This window comes from Heteronotia binoei, chromosome 1 (genome assembly GCF_032191835.1).
Source record: "Heteronotia binoei isolate CCM8104 ecotype False Entrance Well chromosome 1, APGP_CSIRO_Hbin_v1, whole genome shotgun sequence".
NCBI classification, from domain to species: Eukaryota; Metazoa; Chordata; class Lepidosauria; order Squamata; family Gekkonidae; genus Heteronotia; species Heteronotia binoei.
In genome coordinates, this window is record NC_083223.1 from 227,703,768 (window position 1) to 227,718,188 (window position 14,421).

At 46.6% G+C, this 14,421-nt stretch overlaps 1 protein-coding gene across 2 annotated transcripts in view; it reads left to right on the forward strand.

Moving 5' to 3' along the window:
• The window catches only part of GTF2A1L (general transcription factor IIA subunit 1 like), a 37,837-nt gene extending 24,303 nt beyond the window's left edge, over positions 1-13,534 (forward strand). For both annotated transcript variants that reach the window (XM_060248916.1, XM_060248917.1), the window contains 2 exons: positions 4,103-4,192; positions 13,228-13,534. In XM_060248916.1, coding sequence (XP_060104899.1) covers positions 4,103-4,192; positions 13,228-13,335 — 198 coding nt within the window. In that variant the 3' untranslated portion in view covers positions 13,336-13,534. The remainder of the gene's footprint in view (positions 1-4,102; positions 4,193-13,227) is intronic.
• Positions 13,535-14,421: the final 887 nt, after the last annotated feature.

Below are 14,421 nucleotides of genomic sequence, written 5' to 3' on the forward strand. Positions count from 1 at the left end.
TTTCAAATGTGGTAGAAATACTGCTTCTTTAAAAATAGTTAGTAAAAATCCTAATATATTAGAACTATGCAAACTACAACTGATTTTAAAACAGTGCATTGCTTCTGGAAGAAGGAGCAATGCAGTTTGTGGCTGAGTGGTAGAGCATATGCTTTGTATGCAGAAGGTCCCATGTTCAAACTCAGCGTCTCCAAATAAAAGGAACCAGGTAAAAGGTGGCATATACAAGATGTTTACCTGAGCCTGAAGAGATGCTTACAGTCAGAGGAGGCAATATTAGCCTTTAATAGTCCACCTTGGTATAAGGCAACTCCATGTGTTCAATATGCTTATTCCTGCGCTCAGGTGACTTTTCAGGGAGAGTGAATTCTGTGGTTGGGGATAACTTTAGAGAGTATCCTTCTGTATGTCTTTGTATGAATAGCATACGTGGGTGACCATTTTGGTTCTGAAGCCAAAACAGCACAGTGCTTTATGTCAGAAAGGTAGACTTAAATGTGGGACACCTGGATCATTTCTGCAGTAGAGAAATTCTCCGCATTGACTAGGGTTGCCAAGTCCAATTCAAGAAATATCTGGGGACTTTGGGGGTGGAGCCAGGAGACATTGGGGGCGGGGTCAGGAGCAAGGGTGTGACAAGCATAATTGAACTCCAAGGGAGTTCTGGCCATCACATTTAAAGGGACAGCACACCTTTTTAAATGCCTTCCTTCCATAGCAAATAATGAAGGATAGGGGCACCTTCTTTTGGTGCTCATAGAATTGGACCCCCTGGTCCAATAGTTTTGAAACTTGGGGGGTATTTTGGGGAAAGGCACTAGATGCTATGCTGAAAATTTCATGTCTCTATCTCAAAACGCAGCCCCCCCCCAGAGCCCCTGATACCTCCACATCAATTCCCCATTATATCCTATGAGAATCAGTCTCCACATAGGAAACAATAAAGTACCCAGCAGACATTCCACCCCCCCTCGTTTCTGGTGACTTTGAAGTGAGGGATTGGCATCTCTACTCATGAGTTGCTGCCAACTTCTTCAAAGTAACACAGACACACCATCACAAGAGGAGGCCTTTGCAATCAGAGACTGAAGCCTCCGGAGGAGGAAAGTCACATGGTGTCTTTGGGGCTGGGGCTTCACCCCGCCGACCAGCTGACTGGGGGCGGGAAGGAGCCTGGGAAAGCGGAAGAACCCCCACTGGGACCTGGGGATTGGCAAGCCTAGCATTGACATTTTGAAAACTGCGGGCTATGTGAAATTTTCCACAGTAGATATTTTTCTCACCAGGTGCAAACCCGAAGTTTTCTCCTTCTTACCCCATGTTTTTGGAATACGCAGGGAGTTCCAACAATGCAAGGTAAGAAGGGGGAAACTTTGGTTTTGTACCTGGTGAGAAAATTTCACATGATGTGCAGTTTTAAAAATAACGATGTGGAAAATTTTACTACTACAGAAATGTTCCTGATCTCAAGTTTTGCCTTCCTGTGTGAGTTCAGGATGTGAACATATATTTTTCAAGCTGTTAGCCATTTGTGGTCTGTTTTGATCAGATGGTTAAATCTCCTCTTTCCCATGCAGTATTACCTGGAGCACAACCTTTATATTGGTCACATAGCTCAGCTCCTCCCATTTGGGCTTGGAATTCAAAGTCTTGCTGGCTGTGTTTTTGGTCACAGGATGCTGTTTAGGGGAGGCAGTGGAGTTCTCAAAGTGCTCCCCACAAAAAAGTACTGCAGACCACTTTTGTCTACCTTTATTTATCTATACATCTAATTCCTAACTGTGCCCCCTATGTGTGGCTACTTATTTCTGCAGATAGGGGGCACATGGAGGGTAAAGAGATTTTTCTGCACACTTGGAGCACTCCCTAGGAGTACAGAAAACTATGCAGGGGGACCTTTAAATCCCCCCCAAAATAAAACTGCTTTCTCTATGCATACACAGAGAAAAGACTTACCCAGGCAGAAGGAATCAGCAGCAGAAGAGGCCTTTGCCTTTGGCCCCCTTTGACCCTTCCCGTCAGTGCTCGAGCATACTTGGCACCTGAGAGGCTTTTCCTTTCCTGTGTCAAGAGAAAAATGACTGTTTTGGGCATATAACAGCTTTCCTAGTGATGAGGCCTTCACAGGCTTTTCTACTGTTGGGAAGCTGGGAGTGAAGGAAAATAGCAGGTGGCTTTATGGCTGCGCGCACACTGGTTTGGCCTTTACTGGCAGCTGTGGCCCCTGGCCTGCCTAGCCCAGTGAAAGCCTTGGTGATCATTGGCAAAGCTCACAGCTGCTGAACTGTGTTTCACAGGGAGGGCAGCTGTCTGAGTGGAGTTTGGCACTCCCAGGCACTGCCACCACTGCTGGCTCAAAGGTAGGGAGGAAGAAGGGGGGAATTGGCTTGGGTGAGAGAAAGGGAATGATATAGGGTTGCCAAGTCCAATCCCAGAAATCCCTGGAGACTTTGGGGGTGGAGCCAGGATACTTTGGGGGTGGAGCCAGGAGACACTGGGGTGGAGCTAAGGGGGGAGGGGGGGAAACAGCGCCAGGGAGCGTGGCGAGCCGCCCCGTCTCGGAGCGGGTGATGCCGCTGCGCGGCTGCCACCTCTTCTCCGCTCGCCGTGGCTGCTCCTCCGAGATGGGCTCAGGCTGAGCCCATCTCAGAGGAGCAGCTGCGGTGGGGCGGGGGGGGGGGGAGCGGCAGCGGTGCAGTGGCCTCGCCCGCTCCGCCTCTGGGGTGGAATCGGAGGGGGGGTGGAGGCGGGCCAGGGGCGTGGCGAGCCGCGAGTCCAGGTCGTAGAAGGGCCTGGATTCACGGCTCGCCATGCTCCTGGCCTGCCTCTGCCCTCCCCTTCTATGGTTTCGCCTCGCTGGTTTTGCCTGCGCTGCTGTCGCCTCTTGGCTGCTCCTCTGAGATGGGCTCAGCCTGGGCCCATCTTGGAGGAGCAGCTGTGGTGGGCGGGGAGGGGGCAGGGAGGGGGTGGCAGCGGCGCGACGGCCTCACCCGCTCCAGGATCGGGCGGCTCGCCATGCTCCCCGGTGCTGTTTCCCCCCTCCCCCCGCTTCCGTTTTTTTGGGGAGCGGGGGAAAAGGGTGGAAATCCTGGGGTCCCCCGCCAGGGCGGGAGGGTTGGGAAGCCTAGAATGATGTGGTATTGGCTTGGGGGGAGAGAAGGAAGGGGGATTGGCTTGGAGGAAGAGAGAGAGAAAGAGAAAGAAGGAGGGATTGACTTGGTGGATTGGAAGGAAAAAGGAGGGATTGTCTTGGGGAGAGAAAGGAAGGGGAAGATGGGGGGAAAGGGGAAGGAAGCAAAAGTGGGGGAATGCCCCCTCCCCACAAGTTTCTTGTGGGTCTCCCTTTGTTCATATTTATTTATACCTTGGATTTATAACCCTCCCTCCCCTGCATAGCAGGGCTCAGGGCAGGGTACAACAATGAATTAGGTTAAAAAACTTTAACAAACATTTAAAACAGCTCTAAAATTGTACAGTAATCAGTAAGATGGCACATAAAGAGAGCACAAATAGTGTCTCATATCCTGGTAGTAAGACAGGAGGAAGAGAGGAAGATGGAGTGAAAAGGACAGGAGGAAATCAGCCTGATTTAAAATCATCACTGTCCTCAACCTTCTCGTGTTGGAACAATCCACCTTCCTATGTGGCTTCTGAAGGTCTCCTTTTGGGGAACCTAGCAATGCAGTTAGAAAACCAGTCCAGGGAGCAAAAACAGGGATGTAGGAAGGAAAATGTCTCCATTTTCTTATGCTGTGTGATCTCCTTGGCTCTTCCAGTTGGTTCTTTATTATCCCAAATCTGCCTAGAGGTGGTTTGCACTGTGAGATCATGATTTTACACTACAAATATGTGCAGCTGTGGTATTTCTAATGAGGCAAGGTTCCCCATTCACACATTTCTTGCTTGACGAAATTCAATTTGCCCCCTTTCATTCCTCTTATAAATGCCAAAACTGAAGGTACAGCCTGCATCTATATAGTGGGACTGATGAATATTTGACTATCCAAGTTCTTGGTGGTTGTGTTACTAGAAAGGATATTAGTTTGGTCTTCAGCTAAAAATCAGAAAACTCCAATGGTGTTTTCCTGCCTTTTGTTTTCAGGACCCTTTAAATTCTGGAGATGATGTCAGTGAGCAAGAGACACCAGATGTGTTTGATACTGACAATATAATTCTGTGTCAGTATGACAAGGTACAGTACAGAATATTTGCTAGGTTAACTTCAATACTGTTCAATTCCAGCCATCTATGAGAATAAAACTTGCCATCTCATCAAAAGATATTACATAGACACAAGCCTGTGACTGCCACAGTGTATGCTCCACAAGAAGCTGCAGCCACCTGCAGCTCCCTGTGTGCTGCTGTACCTTTTTTTAGTGATATGCCTAAAATATTGGAAAAAAGAATATGCCAACAAACTGCAACAGACTCATGGCAATGCCACCCACGGAGCATTCTGGGTAAGAGATAAGCAGAGGTGGTTCGCCATTGCCTGCCCATGCATCATCAACCTGGACTTGGTGGTCTCCCATCCATATACTAACCAGGGCAGACCTTGCTTAGGTTCCAGGATCTGACAAGGTCAAGCTAAAGCTGGGCTATTCAGACTGCTAAAAAACAAGGGGAAGTGGCTATAGCACATTAACATGAAATGCTGTGGGATTCCATAGAGTCATAGAGTTGGAAGGGACCTCCAGGGTCATTTAGTCCAACCCCCCACATGATGCAGGAATTTCACACCTCCCCCCCTCCCCATACATACATCCCCAGTGACCCCCTGCTCCATGCCCAGATGATGGCAAAAACCTCCAGGATCCCTTGTCAAACTGGAGAAAAATTGCTGACTGACTCTGAAGTGTCAATCGACATTTCCCTGGGAGTATAAGAAAGGGCCACAAGAACTAAGCATTGATGCAACCCCTCCTGCCCTCGCTCTCATGATCTACCTAATTAATAGAATCAGCATTGCTGTCAGATGGCCATCTAGCCTCTGCTTAAAAATCTTCAGGGAAGGAGAGCCCAGCACCTTCCAAGGAAGCCTGTTCCACTGAGGAACTGCTCTGCCAGGAAGTTCTTCCTAATGTTTAGCTGGAAACTCTTTTGACTTAATTTCAACCCTGTTGGTTCTGGTCTGACCTTCTATGGCAACAGAAAACAATTCTGCACTATCCTCTATATGACAACCTTTCAAATACTTGAAAATGGTGATGATATCACCTCTCAGTCATCTCTTCTCCAGGCTAAATGTAAACCAGCTCCTTCAGCCTTTCCTCATAGAACCTGGTCTCCAGACCCCTCACCATCTTGGTTGCCCTCCTCTTGATATGTTCCAGCTTGTCTATATTCTTTTTAAATTGTGGAGCCCATAACTGAACAAAATACTCTAAGTGAGCTCTAACCAGAGCAGAGTAAAGTGATACCATCACTTATCTGGACTCTATACTTCTGCTGATAAAGCCTAAAATAGCATTTGCCTTTTAAGCCACCACATCACACTGTTGACTCATGTTCAGTGTACAGTCCACTAAGACCCCTAGATCCTTTTCACACATACTACTGCCAAGAAAGGGGGAGGGGTGGGTGGGCTCCCTCTTGGGTATCCTGCCCCCCCAGGGAAAGTGTATGCGCAGTACATCGCCTCTCCTTTCCCAGTGTAGTGAGCCGCGTGGTCACTGTCCGGCTATGCCTGGCAGATGGTCACTGCAATGGCCTCTCCTGCATTACTGCATCCGTGGCAACACCTTCCCGCTGGTCCCCCCCCCCCCCCCGTTTCTCACAGTTTGCCATGTCATGGTGCGACCGAATATCCGGCGGTATAACCGGATGGGCAGGCTGGGCTCACCAACCTTGCCAGCCAAGAGAAGGAAAACTCTAACATCAAACCCAGGCAGATAGAGCTCCTACCACCTGGAGGACTCACTGCCGGCATCCCGGCTTACTGGGCCATAGCAGATGACCCCAAGGTGAAAGGGTGGAGCCAGTACCACGCACACTGTGCTTCACCTAAAAATTCCTCTGCGCAGGCCTGAAGGGCATATCCGCATCCACAACCCACAACACACCAAGTCCTGCAGCGATGGGCAAGGGGCGAAACGGCAGGTGGAAGCTGCCACTGGAAGCCGCAATCCCGATCCTGCATGTAGGCAGTTCAGGGTATTGGTCGCCTGATGCTGACTCGGAGACTAAAGCATTTTTCGGCAGCACCCTGAACGACCAAGCAGCCTTATCTAGGGAAAGCACTGCTTGCTCCACACGGAGAGGGGCCTAGCCCCCCCCCCCAGTTGGCTAGCCGTGGTCAACAGGCATCCTTACTTGCGGTCACTTTTCCCTGCAGCCACTGTGGCTGGATCTGCCTGTCCCTCATTGGTTTTGTCAGCCACCAGCGAGCCTGCAGCAGACGTGGACTACTGCACCCTTCTTAAATCTTTGTTCACAAAGTCAAGCTGAGAGAGACTGCCAAGAAAAGTCTTCCCCATCCTATAATGATGCATTGGATTTTTCCTACCTAAATGCAGAACTTTACATTTATCCCTGTTGAAGTTCATTTTATTTAATTTAGCCCATTTTTCCAGCCTGTCAAGATCATCTTGTATCCTGTCTTTTGTCTTCTACTGTCCTTGCAACCCCTCCCAATTTAGTATCATCTGCAAATTTCATAAGCATTCCCTCTATTCCTTCCTCCAATTCATTTATAAATATGTTGAACAAAACAGGTTGATCAAAATAGGTCTCAGGACAGATCCTTGAGGCACTCCACTTGTCACTCCTGTCCAAGAGGATGAGGAACCAATAACAAGCATTCTTTGGGTGCAATCTGTCAGACAGTTACAGATCCACCTAACAATAACAGGATCCAAACCACATTTTATCACCTTATCAACAAGAATTGTATATGGAGTCTTATCAAAACCTTATCAAAATCAAGATAAATGGTATCTACAGCATTCCCCTGATTCAGCAAGGTGTAGTAACCTTTTCAAAAAAGGAGATCAGGTTATCCTGACATGAGAAACCCATGCTGGCTCTTGAGAAACCCATGCTGGCTGTTAGTAATCACAGCCATCTTTTCTAAATGTTCCAGGACTGACTGTTTGATGATTTGTTCTAAAACTTTTCAGGTATAGAAGTCAAGCTGACAGGTTGGTAGTTATCTGAATCCTCTTTTCCCCTTCTTGAAGATGGAGACAACATTCGCCTGCCTCCAGTCTTCTGGCAGAACCCTTTTTTGTTGTTTTTAGCATCTCTTGCTAGCCTAAGCTCATACTGAACTTCAGTGTTCCTAACTCTTTCTCTACAAGCACTGCTTATTTGCATATATTCATCCTTGGTTATAAGATCCTCCTTCCATTTCCTAAATGAGTCTTTTTTATTTCTCACGTATTTAGAGAGCTGTTTTTGGAGTCACCTTGGATTCTTTAGACTCCTCCCATTTTTTCTTCTCATAGCAATTGTGATTGTGTCTTCAGTATTTTGCTATTAAGAAACTTCTACCCCTTGGACTGCAAGAAGATCAAATCAGTCAGTCCTAAGGGAAATTAAGCCTGACTGTTCCCTGGAAGGTCAGATGCTGAAGATGAAGCTTAAATACTTTGGTCACCAAATGAGAAGGGATCACTCACTGGAGAAGACCCCGATGCTGGGAAAGACAGAAGGCAAGAGGAGGAGATGGCAAAAGATGAGATGGCTGGACAGTGTTACTGATGTAACTAACGTAAATTTGAGTGGACTTTGGAGGATGGTGAAAGACAGGAGGGTCTGGAGTGCCTTGGTCCATGGGGTCGCAAAGAGTTGAACTCGACTGCATGACTGAACAACAACAAACCCCTCTCGAACTCCCTTCTCCTTAAGTATTTCTGACCATGGGATTTTACCCAGCATAATTTGCTTTCCTGAAGTCTAACCTATACATCTATGTACAGCTTTTCTTTTTCCCAAGACTGTAAATTCCAAAATCACATGGTCATTACTGCCCAGGGTGCCCACTATTTGCCCCCCCTCCCCAGTCGGAAGAACGAGACAACACGGTATATTGGGTAAACAAACAGGGCAACTTTATTGAACAAGAACGGCATGGGGCGACCTACAACTCCCGGACAGGCCAAGGAAAACACCAGACCCTTCCCTCAACATGGTTAATATTTGTGGCAGAATGGGACTGCTCTGGTCTGCAGGCCCTGTTCCAGCCTGTCTCCCAAGGTTTTCCCAACACCTGGAGAGGCTTTTCTTTCTTGGCTGCTACCACCTGACTTTTGCAAGGAATTGCCTAATGGGAGGGTCAGGACTACCAACTTCTATTACAGGTTCTGAGGCTTTGCCTCTGTGTCTCCTGTTGCCCAGCTCCTGGTGACTCTGGGGACAGTTCACTGCCTTGTACACCCCCGGAGGAGTAGCCATTTGCCAACTTTCAACCTTCCACTGGTGTTCCTCTTAAAATAGTGTGTCCTAGATGGTGGAGATCTATGTGGTACAGAGAACCACTACCAGCTTCTAAAGTTAAAAGGTATTTATTAAAGTGGAAATGTTCACAAGCATACTTTTAGCACACTGCCAGATTGATCAAGGGATTAAAAATAGGTAAAATGCAATTCCACTTTCCCTGTCTCTATACATGTCTTATTAGATGTTAAATGTAGGACACGTGCCTTCGTTTAGGATGTTATAGAGCTCTACAGAGTGGCTATTATCTTGCAGCTTCTTTCAGCTCTTCAGGTCAGCACATGGTTAATAGCCTCCTCCTGCAGATCTCAGTTAAGAGTTATGTCTTCTCTGATGGACTCAGCACTAGGGGTGTGCATTCGGTTCGGCCGAACCGTATATACAGCCGAATCAACACTGATTCGGCTGTATACGGAATTGGCTGTAGCCGATTCCCATTGCCGCCTATTATGCGGCAGCCGAATACGGCTCACCGTATACTGCCGAATAGCTATTCGGAAGTATACGGCTGTCAATGGAAAAGGCAGAAAAGTAGCTTCTGCAGCCTCAGTGGAGCTGCTTGCCTACTTTCCTGCCTTTAGTGGCCTCTTCCTGCCTCTCCCATAGCCTTCCTGGGATCAGGGAGGGGGGGAGGGGGAAGGGGAGCCCCAGCAGCCAATCCAAAGCATGCATTTGCAAAATGCATTGCAAATGCATGCTTTGCAGGGCTGTTGTGTAGCTGATGGCCCATCCATCAGCTACATTGTTGTTATTTTGATCTTTTGCTTACTTGGGTATCCAAGTAAGCACTGTTGTCTGGCCAATCAGAGAGCAGTGCTATTTTTTGAAATTGCTCTCTGTAGGGCCAGAGAAACTTTTTAAGGAGTCTTCCTGGCTGGACTCCTCCATTGCTGTGTTGGTGTATGTGGGTTGGTGGTGTGAGAGAGATTGTGCTGCTGCTGGCTGGCCCTTGGCTTCAGCTGCTGCCTGCTGCTCTCTCACTCAGCCTTACCAGACTTCCCTGGAGTAGAGAAGACAAGGTAAGACAGTTTTGGGGTTCTTGTTTTAGTTTTTGTTGGTAAAAGGACTAGAGTCCCTTTACTTGCCCAGATTTGGGTGGGTGAGTACTGGGTGGGTAGCCTATTTGGGGTTGGGGTTAGGTTCTGCTGGGGGTGGGGGCCTGGGGTGGGGGTTTTTTGCTAATTTGCCCATATCTTAATTTAGTGAGAGGACTTTTAAATGTGCAGTGTCCTTTTACTTCTCCTGATTTGGGTGGCTTGGATTTCTTGGGGTTAGGGTGAAGGGGGTTTTTTTTGGGGGGGGGGGGGTTGGCAAAGTTCCTGTATTGTTAAAAGTTGAGTTTTTTTACTGTGTTAAAAGTATTCAGTGTTTGATTTGTTGCTGCTGTGTTGTGCTGCTGCTGTTGCTTTTATCTTCAGGTTATTGGGGTGCTGTTTGGCCTAATTTTCATTGCTTAAAAGGCCACTTTTGTCCCCCTTTTCCTGGTTCTGGTTTTAGGGGTGGGGGTGTTGTTGTTGACTGATTTGGCCTGAGCTTTCTTGTTGGTGAAAAGGCCACTTTTTTAACACTTGACCTTTTGTGATTCTGCTGGTTTTGTTTTGGTTTTTTTTAATTACCTCTAGTTGGTGTGGGGGTTGGCGAGGGTGTGTATGGGCTGTGTGGGCTGGGTCACTTTCTTGTTTTTATAGAGTAGATTGTGTGTTCTGTGGCAGGGAAGCTGGCACCTGGGTGAGAGACCCAGAACCAGCAGGCTTGTTGTGGTTGGCCAGCTCTCCCCGTGTTGTTTGGGGCAGGACTGGAGAGCTGGCAACTGGGTTTGCTGCAGCCAGGTCTGCCTCAAACCCCCTGCCCCCCCAGTAGCCTCTAATTATGCCCTATGTTGCCATTGATGTCAATGGCCCATAGGGTATAATGATGGAATAGGGGCACCCTCTTTGAGTGCCCCTGGAATGGGATCCCCTGGCCCAATCTTTTTGGGACTTGGGGGGGGGGGTTGGAGGGGAGAGTCCCCTGCAGGTCTCCTGTAAATTTGGGGGCTCTCCCTCAAACCCCCTCCCCTCCAGGCGGCTTCAAATATACCCTATTTGCCATTGATTTCAATGGCCCATAGGGTATAATAGGGCCGTATATTCAGAAATAGCCGCGCATCTACCGTATATGCGGCTATTCCGAATGCGGTATTCAGCAGTATACGGGGATTCTGAATTTTTTTCCTCGTATACTTCCGAATCCGTGTAATGCCGAATTTTTTTTTTTGCACACCCCTACTCAGCACCCAAAGAGAGCTTCCTCCTTATTCTCCTGAGTTTTATCACCTTTTCTCTCCCCCCGCCCCACTGACCAAGTCAGGCAAGGGTCAAAGAGATTCCCCCCCCCCCCCGGAGATGTCAAGTTCCTTCCTTCCTGAAGTATCACTAGTATTTAATTCCTCCAAATCTCTGTTACCTACTTGGAGGGGGCGGGGTGAGCTTGACCATCACATTGTCTAGACCTATTAGTATTTGTATAAAGGTGGACTGTGGTAAGTCTTGAAAGCAGTTGAACTGCTTTCCCCCTTCCCAACCTGTTCTCTGATTTTTTTTTTTTTTAAAAACTCTGAGTGAAAGTTTGCTAGTTTCAAACCTCCAAAGAAAAAATGCATTTCTTCACAATATTTCTGGTACACTGAGCCCTGGTGCTTCAGACATCAGTGAAAGGAAACAATGACATGATGTGACTAAATACTGGGATTCTCTTGTTCTGTAAACTAGGCTTATTGATTCAGGAAGTCTATCAGATGCTCAGTTTTGAGTCAACAGCCTTGGATAATCCCGATTAACATGTGAGCAAGCCTTTAGGTGAAAGTGTCGGTTGGTTACGACCAGGAAGCTTTGAAGGATGCAAGAATAGAAAATCAAGTTGTCTCCAACTGGAGCTCAACTACACAAGACACAAGGGCTTCTGTGAATGGGGCTCCCAGCATCCCCCCCCTTAGAAATCATGCTCCTTCCATTTCATTCAGAACCTCTTATGGGGAGGGGGGAGATTATGCATTTGCCTACATGCTGTTTTCCCAAACTGAAATGGCCCCAGAGAGCTGCTCTTTGAGGCAAATGACAGTGAGTTGCTTTAGGCCATTTCAGATCAGGAAAATGATGTGGAGGAAAATGCTTGATTCCCTCCTCCTCTCACACTCCCAGTCAGAATGGGGGGGGGGCATGATTCTTAAAGGGAAAAATGGCAAGAGCTTCATTCACAGAACTCACCTGCAAAAAGCCTTGTGCACTCTGTTACACATGTAAATGCTGGAAATTCAATGGCAAAGCACATGTTTTCTGTGCAGAGGTCCCATCTTCCATCATTTGCATTTGAACTAGAAAACATCTCTAGTAAAATGTGCTGAGGAAAGATCTTTCTCTATTCAAGATTCTGGAATGTCATTATCAGACAGAGTGGATGGTACTGAGCTCAGGAGACCAGAGGTCTGATAATGCCAACTTTGTATGTTCAAATAACTCATAAAATTAGGAAAGGTGGAGGGTTACTCCCTAGAAGTACCCTTGTACCACTCCCTACTAGTACCCTTGTAAGCCTTAAAGGGTACTAGTAGGGAGTGCCTTCTGTTTCCCCTAATTTTATGAGTCATTTAAACATACAAAGTTACATTATAAGACCTTTGGTCTCTCGAGTTCGCACTGCCTGACAATGACATTCCAGAGTCTTGGATGGAGAAAGGTCTAGTGATGCCTAAGCTCTCCAATAGGCAGGCCCAGTAATATTTTCTTTCTCTGAGGAATTGTAGCTCATAAGGAGAGCTAGGAATCTCTTAACTGAGAATTGTCTTTCCCAGGAGTCTTTGGGGAAAGCCATGGCATTTAAACTGGCACAAAACTTCTGTTGGCTGTTTCCTGTGGATGTTCTGCTGGCAGGAAATTCTGAGAGAATTACCCTTCTCCCAGCATCCTCCTGTGTCCACTGAAAAGACATTGTTATGGGACACTTGAAGACAAAAAGCCATGTAGAGGAAACAACAATGGGGAGGTGAGATTAGCCTTTCTCTCTCTTCCATCAGTGGAATGTCTGTAGCAGTTGTGTCAAACATGTGGCCTGGGGAACGAATCAGGCCCCCATTGGGCTCTATCAGACCCCCGAGCAACTGGCTGTCATCTGCTTCTTTCTTCCTCTCTCTTGCTTTCTTCTGCATTATAGCTTGCTTTGCCAGGCTTTTTCAATCTCTTGCTTCCTTCTGCATCATAGCTTGCTTTGCAAGGCTTGCTCAATCACACAGCAGAGTTACTGAGCCAAGCCTCTCTTCCTTCTATTGGCTGAGGATGCTCACCCCCCTGGTCCCCTGGAGAAGGAGGGAAAGAGTCTTAGCTTCCTTTGCCCAGTTCCCTGGATCTCATGGGAGAGATACAAAGAAAGCACCTTTAAGTCCAGCAAGTGCTAATGTTTTAAGCATGTTTTATTTTAAGTTTTTTAAAAAATCTTTAATTGTGTTGTATCCTTTATAAAGTTTATATCTCTGCTACCTGGCATTACATTTTATGGCACACATGGCCTGGCATGACAGGGTCTCATTTATCTGGTCCTCATAACAAATGAGTTAGACACCCCTGGTCTATAGAACACAGCCCTGTATATATGTAATTTGTACATGCCCTTGCAGTGTTCCTGATTTGAAGTCTGAATACTATGTTGGCCATCACTCACAAAGGAAAGCAACTCTTCTTTAGTAGGGCCTTTTAATCTGCATGAATGGAAGTTCCCAGTAAGTCACTTTGATAGGCTTTGCCTTTGGCTTTTTACCAGGTTCAGCGTAGCAAGAACAGATGGAAGTTCTACCTGAAAGATGGAGTCATGTGCTTTGGGGGAAAGGACTATGTCTTTTCAAAAGCCATTGGAGATGCAGAATGGTGAAGCTGACAAACCACTGACAGTGTTGTTATTATTTGCATTATTATTTAAATACATGATGTGTTGTACCCTTCAGTAAGAATATGCTGGAATTTTTGTGTTCTGAAACTTGGAAGTTTAATGCTGAACTTCACATGAACAAAATATATGGATATTATATAAAATAAATCCTCTGTCAATAAAGACTGCATGTTGACCAGCATTCCTTGTCTACTTGGTGGTTTTTTTTGTGTGTGTATGTGTTAAAAATATGTCTAAGCTACAAAATCCTTCCTTCCTTCCTTCCTTCCTTCCTTCCTTCCTTCCTTCCTTCCTTCCTTCCTTCCTTCCTTCCTTCCTTCCTTCCTTCCTTCCTTCCTTCCCCTTGATGCAGGAGGAAAGTGAGTAACTGCCTCCCCACCCTAACCTAATAGAAGATTCCATGTGTACTCCAGCAACTTACCACTGGCTTTCCCAGTTGCAAAACCAATTTCTTGCATTGTTATTCTACCCTTCCTCCTGAGAACTTAAAGTGACATACATGGCTCTCCTCTCAACTTTATCCTCACAGTAGCCTTGTGAGGTAGGTTAGGCTGAAAGAGTTTCATTGCAAGCAAGAACATGAACCTAGGTTCTGTCCAGTCCAGGGCCAGCACTCTAGCTGCTATAAACACTGTTGCTCTGCAGACATCTATAGGCAAGGCAGTTTTCAGCAGCACCTCCATGGAAACCATACTTTGTCTACCTCATGGCTTTTTAAAAAGGATTAGACAAATTCTTGGAAAACAAGTCTATCAGTTGCTTGTAGCCATAGTGGCAAAAAAGGACCCACAAAAGCAGTGTACCTCAGATGCTGTGGATGGCAAACACAAGCGGAAGACCTGTCAAGTCAGCTGATTCAATAACGAGACCTTCTTGATAAAAAGTTTCTAGTTTATTGATATCATTGTTCTCGACTGCTAAGAGATTGAAAGACTGAAGATCATACAGTAAAGTGTAATCATATAAGGTATACTTCAAAGGGATTCTTTAGGGAGGGGGTACTATGCAGGGCACATTCACATATTGATGTTACAAATTCATTCTCAGGCCTGTTGGCCTTGGACGAAA